At 51.1% G+C, this 13,321-nt stretch overlaps 1 protein-coding gene across 6 annotated transcripts in view; it reads right to left on the minus strand.

The window, feature by feature from the left end:
- Positions 1-13,321, minus strand: part of LOC133349276 (dystonin-like) — a 123,202-nt gene that overhangs the window by 37,726 nt on the left and 72,155 nt on the right. For all 6 annotated transcript variants that reach the window (XR_009755924.1, XM_061562640.1, XM_061562639.1 and 3 more), the window contains 12 exons: positions 12,076-12,171; positions 10,590-10,715; positions 9,531-9,683; positions 8,170-8,321; positions 7,140-7,266; positions 6,675-6,858; positions 5,390-5,547; positions 5,039-5,217; positions 3,528-3,666; positions 2,317-2,510; positions 1,688-1,850; positions 744-827 (listed from right to left, as the gene is read on the minus strand). Coding sequence is in view for 5 of the 6 variants with exons in the window: in XM_061562640.1 (XP_061418624.1) it covers positions 744-827; positions 1,688-1,850; positions 2,317-2,510; positions 3,528-3,666; positions 5,039-5,217; positions 5,390-5,547; positions 6,675-6,858; positions 7,140-7,266; positions 8,170-8,321; positions 9,531-9,683; positions 10,590-10,715; positions 12,076-12,171 (1,755 nt within the window). In the remaining variant the exon portion in view is untranslated. The remainder of the gene's footprint in view (positions 1-743; positions 828-1,687; positions 1,851-2,316; positions 2,511-3,527; positions 3,667-5,038; positions 5,218-5,389; positions 5,548-6,674; positions 6,859-7,139; positions 7,267-8,169; positions 8,322-9,530; positions 9,684-10,589; positions 10,716-12,075; positions 12,172-13,321) is intronic.

Below are 13,321 nucleotides of genomic sequence, written 5' to 3' on the forward strand. Positions count from 1 at the left end.
TCACCTGCTCATGATTATTAATGAGGGGGGAGGGTGCTCCATGTGGAGTGACGTCACCTGCTCATGATTATTAATGAGGGGGGAGGGTGCTCCATGTGGAGTGACGTCACCTGCTCATGATTATTAATGAGGGGGGATGGTCGATGTGGAGTGACGTCATGAGCGTTAAGGACAGACATTCCCGGGTGAGCAAACTGGACTGACAATCTAAAAGTTCGACCGGTACGATTTGGTCTCCCGGCATGGCAGTTGAAATACTGGTGCAACTTGATTTAAAAACACCAGAGCCCCTATTCACCCAGCCGTATAAATATTGAGATCACTGTGAGCTGACTGGCGTGTCGCGTGCGGTGGGACAAAGTGTGGGCCACTCCCACTTCTTCCAAGATGTCGGACTGGTATGGAAGATTAGGCCAAAGTACCCTCTCGAGGGGCCTCTCTTAATGCCTTTAAAGGAGGACATTCTGGCAGCAGTGTCGTGAGAAAATAATTACAGGACCTGCACCTTTACCTTTGCATTAGATAGGGTGCAGCGATGGCTCGCTTAAAAATATTACTGAAAATGTTTATGCATCGAATTAATCAAGATTTTTTTCTTAAGAAATTAGCATTATAATCACGTGAGGAAATATCCCTCCACCTCAATGGTGGACATCCTCCCGGGCGTGTCCCCTCCCTCCGCTGTCCCTCTGCCGTTAGTGTCGCCCTGTGTGAGCCGAGTGCAAACGGAGAGCGGAGCTCACCTTGAGCGCTGCGCGGTACTGCTCGGAGTAGCGCTGGCACTCGTTCACCTTGTCTTGCCTCTTGTCGATCTCAGTGACCAGCTCCTGTGAGGGCGAAAACGACGCGGCGACCTCAGAGTCGGTGATTGCGTAGCGTCTGCTTCTGTGTGCGTGAATATCTAACACGTGAAACGCTTCAGCAGCATATAAACCGAGATTTTTTTTTTTATCTCGGGGTCGATTGGCGGCAGAGTGGAAAGCGCACTGCACAACCTGGCAACCTGACCGCCTGAGTTTGAATCCCAGGAATCCCAAATCGTGACAACGCATTGAATTGCGAAGGTGAAGCGGGGAAAGCTTGAATTATACAGGCGTAAGTGTCATGTACTTTAACGAGCTAACTAAGGTAAGGCCCACTGAGCTATGTAGCTCTTTTTCAGAATCGACCTGGCCACAAATGAAAACATAACGAAGTGGCTTATCGCGTGGAAATTTATCGAAGCCAAATACTCTAAAACGCACATTTCTAAATGTGGAGAAAAAAACCGGAGGACTCGGAGAAAAATCCACGCGACCACAGGGAGAGAGAGACATGCAAACTCCAAATGTACAACATGCGTCAGGGGTCGGGATCGAACCTATGACCCCACAACCTCCTATTTACCAGCTGAAGTAGCGTAGTTAACATCCTCAGAAAAGCAGACATTCGCAAGTCCGCATAGCGATATTAATATTACATTCAGACTCTGTCGCCTCGACGGACCTGGTTTTCACCTGAGGACGGCTGCTTGCGTTGTGGCCGAAACGTCGTGAGAATTGTTTTATTATGTTTTATTTTTATTATTTTATTACTTCCCTTCTACGTGACTTTACCGAAAGAACCAAGAAGATGAATCCCTGCAGTCACGAAAGCTTTAAATCGAAAATTATTACTATTGCTTCTAATAATAATATCAGGTGATCACCTTGTGCTGGTTCAGCTGGGAGCTCAGCTCCTGGTAGTCGGCCGTCTGCGTGGGGAGGGGCTCCTCTTGCTGGCCGCCCACTTCCTGCACCCACTGCATTATGGTCTGGTACGACTGACGGTAGTGGCCCAGGATGCGTGACAGCTTCTCCAGGTCACGAACCCTGCAGCGACCCATTCGTGACCGTGTAAATCAAACAACCCGCAGCGACCACTGGCAAACACACACCTCGTCGCAAGGGTAAGAATGGACAGCAGAAGGCGTGATCATGACCAAAGCTTTAGTTCCCCCATAATGCCTTTCATGTCACGTGACATTGCCCATACTCTAACATTACCTGAAATCAGATCGAATAATCTGCCGATTAATCTCCTTGTGTTCTCATAACGAACGGGTGAACGATGACACAAGACCGTGGCAAGAGGGGGCAATGGGTTCTCTGATGCATTCGCAATAGAAGAGAGAGACCAATTGTGGAGCTGTTGGTGCCTCATTCCATCGTTCTCGGACAACGAGGCTGACATGTTGGCAACTCCACAATTCCACCCCATCACCGCGGCAAAACTGAGAACCCGGCCGAGGCCGATGCCGATTCCTGCGCTTGCGTGCGTGCGTGGACGTCCTCTCACCGCGAGTCGACCTGCGCTTCGACGCTGTCCCAGCGGCCCTGCAGGGCCTGCGTGGCGTCACGCATGCGGGCCAGGTCCACGCAGGCCTCGCCGTGCGTGCGCGACAGACGCTCGCCCACGGTCAGCGCGCGGCCCAGGGCCTCCTCCAGGCCCCGCATCGAGCGCCGCTTCTGGGACACCTCCGTCTGCCATTGCTGCCGCGCGTGCGCGCACAAAGATAAAGATCCCCCCGTGTAGCCTTCACAGACTGTTGGAGCAAGTGCTGTTAGCGAGTAGCGCCTATGAAGGTCGGCACGGTACACCAAGGAGTGGGTGGCCGGCACCATGCCCGGCCACCTTTGTGTTCCCAGTAGTGATGTTAACACACCATACCAAGTATTTATCTGAGGCTGAGTCGACCTCGGGGAGGCCCAAGACCGCTTCAGATAATCAGTGTTGGCTGTGAACGGGAATCAAACTCGGGTCTTCAACTTTGTAGCGCAGCGCGCTAACCGCTACACTACCCCACGCACGCACACACACGTGCACACATGCACAAACATGCACGCGCATACACACGAGGCAATGGCAAACCCAGGGTTCCGTTACTGTCAACTGCCGTCACCAACGTTTTCTCAGCCTGGTTTTGTTGGACCGCGTTAACAACTTGTCTGGCAGTGATGAATGGTGCACAGGTGGATCCAGAAACCTCTCGTCGGGCGGCAGGCGTGGGGGGGAGGAGGTGGGGGGGCCGTACCCAAATGTTGTCTCTAGTCAATATCAATAAAATGCCAATTTTCTTATTTTCTGTGTCTCGAGTGAGGCGCGATAGAACCCCCCCCCCCCACCCCCCTCCAGCCACCCCCACGCCTGCACGGGCACCACCACGTGGCTCATGGCTTTCGTAAAGTTTAGCCTACAACATGTGCAGTGGTCGAAAATGTTTTGACTGCAACGGTTGTTGTGTAATTTTCGGGCTGCGTTTCACAATTATTTTGCTAAATTTCCAAAAAAAACGAGCTGGGGGCAATGAGCACTCAGTGGCTGCTTTGCTCCTACGGAGCGACGGAAACACGTCCCGCCGTGCCTCCCGCACCTTGAAAGCGCCCCGCAGCCGTACCGAGACTACAATCGCCGAGCCCAAGAACCTGCCCGACTGCGATCGATGGGGCAGCCCGCGTCCTGGGCGGTCCGGTGACGGCGAGCGCGACGACAACGACGACGGCGCGTACCCTGACGGTGTTGCGGTAAGCGTCGATGCCGTCCGTCTCGTTCGGGATGGCGCTCTCCTCGGAGAGTCGGCCCTCGTAGGAGCCGAGAAGTCGTTCCGTCTCCTCCATGCTGGACTTGACCTCGTTCAACATGCTCAGCCTGGACACACGAGACGCCGCAGCGCATCGGCCGCCCGTCAGTGCACGCACCGCGACCGCGAGATGTTAACTACCTCGCCAGGTATACAGGAGGTCGTGGGTCCTCTCCCCGTGGTCGCAGAATTTTCTCCGGGTCCTCCGGTTTTTCCATCCAAATTTAGAAACGTGCGTTTAGAGTATTTGGCTGCTGCTATGAATGCCCACGTGATACGCCACTTCGTCGAGCTGTCATTTGTGGCCAGGTCACTTATGAAAAAGAGCTACATAGCTCAATGGGCCTTATCTCGTAAAACCAAAATAGTTTTAGTTGTTTTCGTTATATAATTACGCGGCGGGCCGCGTTGGGTTATTCTCTTATAAAAGTATCATCCCTATACCTCTATAATATTGGATCTTTCTTGCCGGTATAAAAATAAGAATAGGTTTTACCCTTTCTGGCAATAACAGGTGTTAAGATGTTAAAACACCAAACAAAAACCTGTTGCAAGATGTCTGCATTAACCGCACATACTTGTGGTGGACATCCAAACAAAAACATGCTCTGATAATATATGCATTGTCCTTGAAAATGATTGGTCCACACCAGAAACAGCTTTTTTATTTTATTGCCAGAAACGGTAAAACCTATTCTTATATTTTGGTACTGGCAAGAGAGGTCCCATGTTGTAGCTGCTCACTCCGAGCTATAAATGCCCTGATAGTGACAGTCTTTGTGCTGTCCGCCTTTTGGTGTTTTCTGGTCTAACACTTTGAGACTAGGTTCTAAGGAAAGCTGTCTCTGGTGTGGACCAATCAGTTTCAAAGACTGCATATATTATCAGAGAATGGTTTTTTTTCTGCATATTCACCACAAGTACGTGTGGTTAATGCAGACAGGATTCCTTGAAAAAGTTTCCGTTTGGTGTTTTAACATCTTAACATCTGTTTTATTGCCACAAAGGGTAAAACCTATTCCTATACCTTTATGTACGCCTTTATTTCTCCACTCAAATTTTCAGAACATGTCGTCGCATGTTCGCCGTGAATAACTTTGGTGAAAGCGTGTGCACACGCCCGACGGCACTTCTGATGTGAACTCCTTGTTACATTGTGCAAGCGATCTCTATCCTCGTCCGGCATAAAAAAATGTCACTTATTCTGTTTCCGCCGATCATGGAAAACAACTCGCCGAAGAGTCTGACGCTTCTGTTAATTCCTCGAGCAGGTTTCGCCTGCCCCTTTGGAAACGGACGGACGACCACGGCATCATTCCCCGACTGCGAAGCGAAAATCGACGGAACCTGTCGCCGGCGCCAACAACGAAGATTGGATCGGGCCTGGAGCGGTCGCGGGACCACTAGAGTGCACGTGGCGGTCGGCGTGAGGCCACGTACTTCTCGCGGTAGAGCAGCGAGAGGCTGTGCGTTTGCTGGAGCGAGTGCTGCAGCTGCTCCAGCTGGGACCTCAGAGCGTGGAGGCGAGGGCTCGCGACACCTTGGTTCAGCACTGGCTCGCACTTCTGCGCCATCCGGTCCACCTCCGAGCCGAGGCTCTCCACCTCCCGGTGCAGCCCCTGTGGCCAGAGGAGAGGGGAGAACGCACGACGTCGTCACGACGCATCGGGGGTTTGCGCGGAACGCACGACGAGTTGGTCCGGCACAGGGAGGGAAAGAAAGGCCTGTAAACAACCCACTGCACATTCCGTAGCTCAACGTGGCTTTCCCCGGACATCCCAGTGCGCTCACCTCCTGTGCAGTCAAGCACAGCTGCACGTATTGCGCCGTCTCGGCGTCGAGCGGGGCACGCACGCCGTGAGTTAGCTGCTCTTGACACTCCCGCAGCCGCTGAGAAAGCGCCGCGAGGTCCGACAGCAGCTGCTCGCTGTCCTCGTCCGTCCTCTCCTCTGTGGCACACGCGGCGTCACACCAGCCCCCACGCGCGGTTACGCACCGGGCGAGGTGGCGTCACGCCTGCCCGCGTGTCGTCACGCACCAGGCAAGGCGTCGTCACACACGAGGTACCATCGCATCAAAACACATGTCATCAGACCAGATGAGGCACCGTCACATCATCATCTTCATCATACCAGGCCATACCTCATCACACTAGACTGAGTATCACCACACTACTCTCCATGGTACGCAGCGCCATGGCCACCACTGCACTGCACTACCACCTGGATAAAACCAGAGGATTTACAAGTATGGCTGATAATTCTTGTAGAGATCATTTATTCTATTTTTATACCTACGTGACTTTACCGAAAGAACCAAAGAGTATAGAGATCATTGTTCAATGACGGGTGATGTGAACACGCTGAGAAAGGTGGTCAGCATGCATCGCCTCGAATTACACACCTGTTGAAGATCCAATGAAGGAATTGCCTGGCTTCTCCTGACCTCAAAGAAACTGAAACGCACTAAACCGTGTTAAGGCTCGCTGGCAGGAGGCCACGGGACAGACACAGGTGCCATAGATTGACTGCCTGAGACGACTGGCAGATGCACCAACTGTGCTCCCTACTGTGCGAACTTGCTGCGTTTTATCCGCCCGGCGCTACCACTTATTGTTGTGAGAGCGTCACTCCTCCGCCCTCCGTTGTTATTGGACGGCGACTCAAAATCAGAATTTTTTTTTCATTTAGACTGCAGGAGGAGATCTGATGAGCTGTGAATCTATTTTTCACAGATGTCCGGTATGGGGCGGGTCAGCAAGTTACAGCAGTTAGAAGATAGAGAAAGTGGTGAGCAAGTCACTGCCTCCAACTGCCCAACGGCATCCTACACGAGCCTCCATGGCCATACCTCGCAGACAACTCCTGATGGGTCACTAATCCAAGTCCTATGAGAATATTTTTTGTTACCGGAGGAATCCGATGAGCTCCAAAGCTCTTTTTCACACACGCCAGTAGTCTCACAGACGTCCAGTAGGGGTATCATCACATCAGCAGGGCTCTATATATATACCCTGCTCAGCTTTCCGACAGCCGATGCAAGACGAGGACTGGAGACAAATCGAGCGCGAGTTTACCCAGCACGAGCTGCTCCAGCAGCTGCTGGTAGCGCGTGCGGCATGCGGCCACGTCCCCCCGCAGCTGCTGCATCTCGGCCGCGGAGAAGGCCTGGCTCGCCTCGTTGTGGCCCTCCAGCTGCCCGTAGTGGCTCTCCAGGGCATCCATCACGGACAGGTAGTCTTGCTCTGCCAGCCCACGGAACTGGCGCACGGCGGAGGGGAGAGCGGATTACAAGCGAGGGTGGCGGCTCGACGAGCGACTTGATCTCGTCAGTTCGCGCCATTAATTTGGACAACCTTGTTCGAGACAATTTAGGGGCAAGGGGATTGGGGGTAAAAAGGAACAAGGGACCCACGTCCACCCAACCTCATACCTTAAGTTAGATCAAGTGAACCTGATAGCCCACCCCGCGTTTCCTCGTCATTGCTTTTCTGAGTATTTGTCGTTTTGTTAACGAGTAGTGAGCAGTACGCGGCACTCACGTTGTCGATATTCCAGGCCATGACGATGCCCATGTCAGCATGGAGGTGCTGCCACAGCAACAGCCCCTGCATTTTGCCGTAGAGCTGCTTCCAGAGAGACACGCTGTCCTGGTACCGCTGCTCCACCCTGTGGCCAGTGGACGCACACGCGCACACGCGCACACACACACATACACGCGCAAACCACACATGTACACACGGACACGCGCACATGTGCACACGCACACACGCACGGTGCAGCATACCACTATTAGGCTTAATGCCTTAATCACTGATGGGATGGGCAAATAGGTTGCTAAGTAAGCAATCTGAATTCATAACCAGATGGCAGCCCAACTGGGCGACCTGACTTTGATTACTGGCCATGGTTAATTATGGTGGCGAGCGATATCTGACCCTTCACCAATTTGCAACATCCAGCACGGTGATGTATGGTCAAACAGCCCCCATGACTGAGAGGAGGCCTTCATTTGATAGTGGATTGAGAGAGGGGTGTACAAGGAAAGCCGACTGGGCCTATAAGCTTCTGGGTCACGGCCAGAATACGGTAACATTTACGGTAAAATAGGCGGACACTCGGGGTCGATTTTTGGTGTTCGCAATTTCTCCGAGGCGCTAAACCGGAGGCTGAATTCACAAAAAAAATATTTTACCAGGTACAACCCACTGAGCTATGTAACTCTTTTTTAGAAGTGACCTGGCCACAAATGATATCTCAACGAAGTGGCTTGTCACGTGAATATGTATACCAGCCAAATACTCGAGACGCATGTTCATACTAAATGTGAAGAGATAAACCGGAGGACCCAGAGAAAAATCCACGCGACCACGGGAAGAGAGACACCGAAAACTCTAAATATACAGGCATCAGGGTCGGGATCAAACCCACGACCTCCGTCCACCACGCGAGGGAATTAGCATCTCGCCACCGTGGCGCCCTATAGGCCCTCCCCCGCCCCCCCCCCCCGTGCTCGAGGACGAATCGGTAGGCGGCTGCGTGGTGGTGGTGGTGGTGACGGGGCTCCCTCACCGTGCAGCAGAGTCGAGCGCTTCCTTGTTGGGCGCCGGCACGAGGAAGCAGACGGAGGGCACGGTGCCCGAGCGGCCGGAGGGGCTGCTCACGGTCCAGCGGCCGTCCTCGGCCCCGCTCAGCGAACACTCGTCGTGCTTGGTCAGCGTCACCTGTTGCAGCGGCGCCGGCGGACGAGACACTCGTAAGTGGCGACGCGAGCGACAGCCCCCCCACCATCCCCCGTTTAGATCGCGTGCGTCTCTCCCTTAGGTGTCGCTCAGAGGGCCGAGTACATGTGTGTGTGTGCGTGTGTGTGCGCGTGTGTGCGTGTGTGTGTGCATATGCGTGCGCGTAAGTGTGTGCGTGTGTGTGTGTGCGTGCGTGTGTGTGTGCGTGTGTGTGCGTGTGTGCGTGCGTGTGTGCGTGTTTGTGCGTGTGTGTGTGCATGTGCGTGCGTGTGTGTGTGCGTGTGTGCATGTGCACGCGTGCGTGCGTGCGCGTGTGTGTGCATGTGCGTGTGTGTATGTTGAACTTCTTTCTTTACGTCGCCAACCGTGCTAATTGGAGGTGAGGGAAAGGACAAGAAACTAAACACAAAAGCCGATCCAATGAAGTGAGTTTTCAATCGAGATTTAAAAGTGCATTGCTCCAGCTGGCACTGCCGCCGAGCTCCTGGGTTCAAACCTGGGCTGCTCAACTAAACTTATTTTTTATTCCACAATTTTTTATTTTACCAGGTAAGGCCCACTGAGCTATATAGCTATTTTTGAGAAGCGACGTTACCACAAATGATAGTTCAACCAAGTGGCTTGTCACGTGAAAATCTATAACAGCCAGAGAAAAATCCATGCAATCATGGGGAGAGAGACATGCAAACTCCAAATATACAGCAGGTGTCAGGGTCGGGGTTGAACCCACGACCTCCTATATACCAGGTGAGGTTTGCCCAGGTTTTTAAGTCGAGCGAGTCGCCAATGATTTTCAAATGTACTTTGATAATATTAAATGTAATTTTGTACTTAATTAGGAGGTATATATATATATATGTTCCAGCTCTAGAGATGTTAATAATATCAGTCTGACTGTCACGCAACAAACATGATTTATATCACTAGGCCAACATGCGGGTGCTATGTTTTCAGACTATTACAGTCCGCAGTAGTTTCACAGCAGGCGGGCGATATTTCTACGTAACTTGTAGTTCCGTGACATCCTCTTTTGTGGACTGTTCTCCAGCCTGGGGCGATGCACTGCTCCGCGAGACTTTTGAAGACATCGTTCTCATCGTCACATTACGCCGACGACGCTCAAGACAACGACAACAATGACGACGCCCAACGACACTCCCAAAGCCGGAGGCCGTGTGGAGCCAGCCGCACCTGGTCCTGGTGGTAGTTGCAGAGCGCCGTGACGGGGGTCGGGGAGCGCGGCGAGAAATCGGGCCGGCGAGGCTTCAGCTGCACCACACCCTTGGCTCGCTTGTGCAGCTTCGATGCGCCCACCTTGAGCTCCGACAGCTGCTCCTTCTCCTCCTGTGGCCATCACACATTCACATTCGTTCATTCGTTCACTCACCTGCTCTGTAAAGCATTAAATCGGAGTGTGGAACATTCCCACATTCCTGGTCGAGTTTGTTTTAGGCTGTGAAACAGACTGCAAGTGGCTCACAGCGCTAATAAACTAAAACTAAACAATTTTTATTTTACCAGGTAAGGCCTATGGAGCTACAGTATATCACTCTTTTTCAGAAGCAACCTGGCCACAAATGATAGCTCAACGAAGTGGCTGATCACGTGGAAATTTACAGCAGCCAAATACTCAAAACGTGTGATGTTGATTCTCAATGTGGAGGGAAAAACCGGAGGACCCGGAGAAAAGTCCAAGCGTCCACGGAGAAATAATATCCAAACTCCAAATATACAGCAGGCGTCAGGGTCGAGATCAAACTCACGACCTCCTGCGTACCAGGCGAGGTAGTTAACATCTCACACAATATGCCCAGACCCGGAGACAAATCCTCACGCCCACGAGGAGAGAGACATGCAAACTCCAAAATATACAGGCGTCAGGGTCGGGATTGAGCTAGAAACTCATTGGCATGTTTTGTTTACGTGAGAAACCTTACTGGTTGGCCGTGTCGGGTGGTGGCGGGTTTAACGACACATTTACATTTACGGAATCTCACCCAAAACAAAAACAAAAAACCTCTATAATGGATAACTTCGGTCGCAAAAGCCGAGTGTTGGATCGCGAGACCGTGCGAGAAGGCAATGGCTTAGGGATGCCTTAACTCAGCAGTAGATAGGTCATGGCTGGTGATCAGAATCTAAATGATTATTATACTGGATGAATCCAATCAGCTATAAATCTATTGTTCACAGATGTCCAGTAAATGATGATGATGATGACGATGACGTCGATGCTGATTTCCTGTTCACCTGGGCATCCTGGAGGAGGTTTTCGAGGCGTGCGAGCGGAGTGCTCACGTCGCACGCGTAGCGGCGCCGCACCGCATCCTGCACGCGTCGCAGCTGCTGCTCCAGCTCCCGGGCATCCTTAAAGAACTGATGGCCACAAAGATAAAGATCCGCCCCCCGTGTAGCATCAACACACTTGTAGGGTCAAGCGCTGTTAGCGAGTGGCACCTATGAAGGCCGGCACCGTGGCGCACAGAGGGTGGGTGGATGGCCAGCACCTCGCCCGGCCACCCTTGGCTCCCCTAGTGGCGATGTTTACACACCGCACCAGGTACCCCTTTGAGGCTGAGTCGGTCCTGGGAAGGCCCAGGACCGGTTCAGATAATCGTCGCTGGCGTTGGCCGTGAGCGGGAATCGAACCCGGGTCACTGGGTTCGTAGCGCAACACGCTAACCGCTGCACTACCACACTGATGACCACTCATGGACACGCACACACACGGGGTACTGCAGGCCATATGGGCAAGCGCTCTTCTGATAAGCTATCAAGGTAATCTTAAATCTTGATTTAAAGCTTTCGTGACTGCAGGGATTCATATTCTTGGTCCTTTCAGTAAAGTCACGTAGAAGGGAAATAATAAAATAATATTAATATAAAACAATAAAAATTCTCACGACGTTTCGACTGCAACACAAACAATCGTCATCAGGTGTGAAATCCACAGAAAGAAAATTTTCTTTCTGTGGATTATTTGTGGATTTCACACCTGATGATGATTGCTTGTGTTGCAGTCGAAACGTCGTGAGAATTTTATAGTTATATTTTTATTATTTTATTATTTCCCTTCTACGTGACTTTACCGAAAGAACCAAGAATATATAAGGTAATCTTAATTTAGGTGGCTGTAATTGTGCACGTTAACAGCTCCAATATCAGGTGCTTCTCCAGATCCCTTGCATCCTTGAATAACTGACGACCACGCACACGCACAGAGGTCCCCTGTGCTGTATTCTGTTCACGAGCACCTTTCAGGGTGTTGTCGATAGTGGTCTCAATAGCCTCTTAATATCCCAATGCTCTGTGCTCGAAAAAAGCAATCATTATTCATCACAGTTCTCAACAGTTTCTATTTGCTAGACACAACTCTGTCCGTTCATGCCAGTAAATACATTGACCGTCACAATTACCAGTGCCAACTGCTGTAAAATTGCCATATTTCATGGCTGTAAAATTGTCATATTATGTCCTGACTCTCGGTGCCTGTCGTGATAGAGGTCTGTGAGCAATTGTACGGGTCAACATCAGAACGAGCAAAGCCACTCGCTGTGTGGAAGGGGCCAGTGACTGAGTGGGTGTGGCTATATAAAAGTGGGTGGGGCTTATAGACGGAGGGGGGGGGGTCTACGTGCTGACCACGTGCCCCAGTCGAGCCTCACGTGGACATGGCAGCTCGATTACACGTCGCTGACGCTTAAAGGGCCACAGGCTGTCGGTGGGGGGCAGCTACCTGGAAGTAGACAGCGTTCTCGGCCAGGTGCGTCTCGACGCAGGAGCACAGCTGCAGCAGCCAAGACCACTGGGTCTTGAGGGCGAGCAGGTAGGCCTGCACACGTGGCGCACACGCATTACGGTCAGCACATGCGGCGGTGCGGAGCTGGGACCAGTTCACCACCTCCAGGGTGAAAAGGTTGCGGTGAAAAAAAAATGTCATCGCACCTCCAATACATTCACTGCAAAGGTATCCCACATTAGCCTGCCACATGTACGTGGGAATACGCGTGAGGATGAATGTGCGAGCCTCCCTAGATGCCGTGCGTACGGAATGAGCGTGGTCAAGTTATTTTATTTGGCCTGCAGGCATCACAGATTCCACATCACTCTTGGCAAGAGTTGGCCACTGTTTGCTCTTGACAAGTTTAAATTACCTGCTGTAAGTCAAGTCATTTAATTTAAAAAAAGATACAGTTATGCGGCATTATATGTTATTCATAATGATTTGTTATTATATCGCTGTGTTACAGATGGCAGCGTGGTGGCGCTGGATTAGGGCACAGCGCTATGAAGCATGTGACCTGAATATGTTTTCAAGTCATGGCTAACAGCGTTTCCAACTGATATTCTAAATGGTCTTGGGCCCCCCATAACAAATATACACGACTAACCAGCGTGGTGAAGTATAGTCAAACAACCTCAATGACCAACACAGCATAGAAGGGCTTTCAGCCAGCAGGGTGTTGACAAAGGACTGTACATTATTACTGTATTAACATTTTACTCGTAATCACTGACTTTATCTGGAAAATAAAAACACTCATTTAGACAATACAGATTTGTTTTATGTTAACTGCCATTAAAAGGAGATATACGCCTCTGGATTGGTGCCGCACAGTGAAGAGTGGCACAGTGTTTCTAGAGTGAAGGCCAACATTTTATTCAGATGCAATGTCTACAGATTCCTAGTGTCAGTAAAATGCCAGCAATGAGTTACAAATTGTTACCGCTTTAGCTAAGCAAATCAAAACAGGACGAGTCTTGATATTCGTGTCTACCCAAAGGCTACATTGGGAAAAGCAAGATACAAAAAGCAATATACGTAATTAGCATTGTGGTTTGACATCCGAAACGCCTTTTGTATTTAACGGGATATGTCCCAACCTGTTTTCAGCTGACTCAAAGCAATGCAGTCATAACTGTATGTGCTGCCTTGTGAGAGAACCACGTGAGCTTTGAGTGCAGGGTACGAGGTTTTCGAT

This window comes from Lethenteron reissneri, chromosome 29 (genome assembly GCF_015708825.2).
Source record: "Lethenteron reissneri isolate LAM-NWPU_2019-01 chromosome 29, ASM1570882v1, whole genome shotgun sequence".
NCBI classification, from domain to species: Eukaryota; Metazoa; Chordata; class Hyperoartia; order Petromyzontiformes; family Petromyzontidae; genus Lethenteron; species Lethenteron reissneri.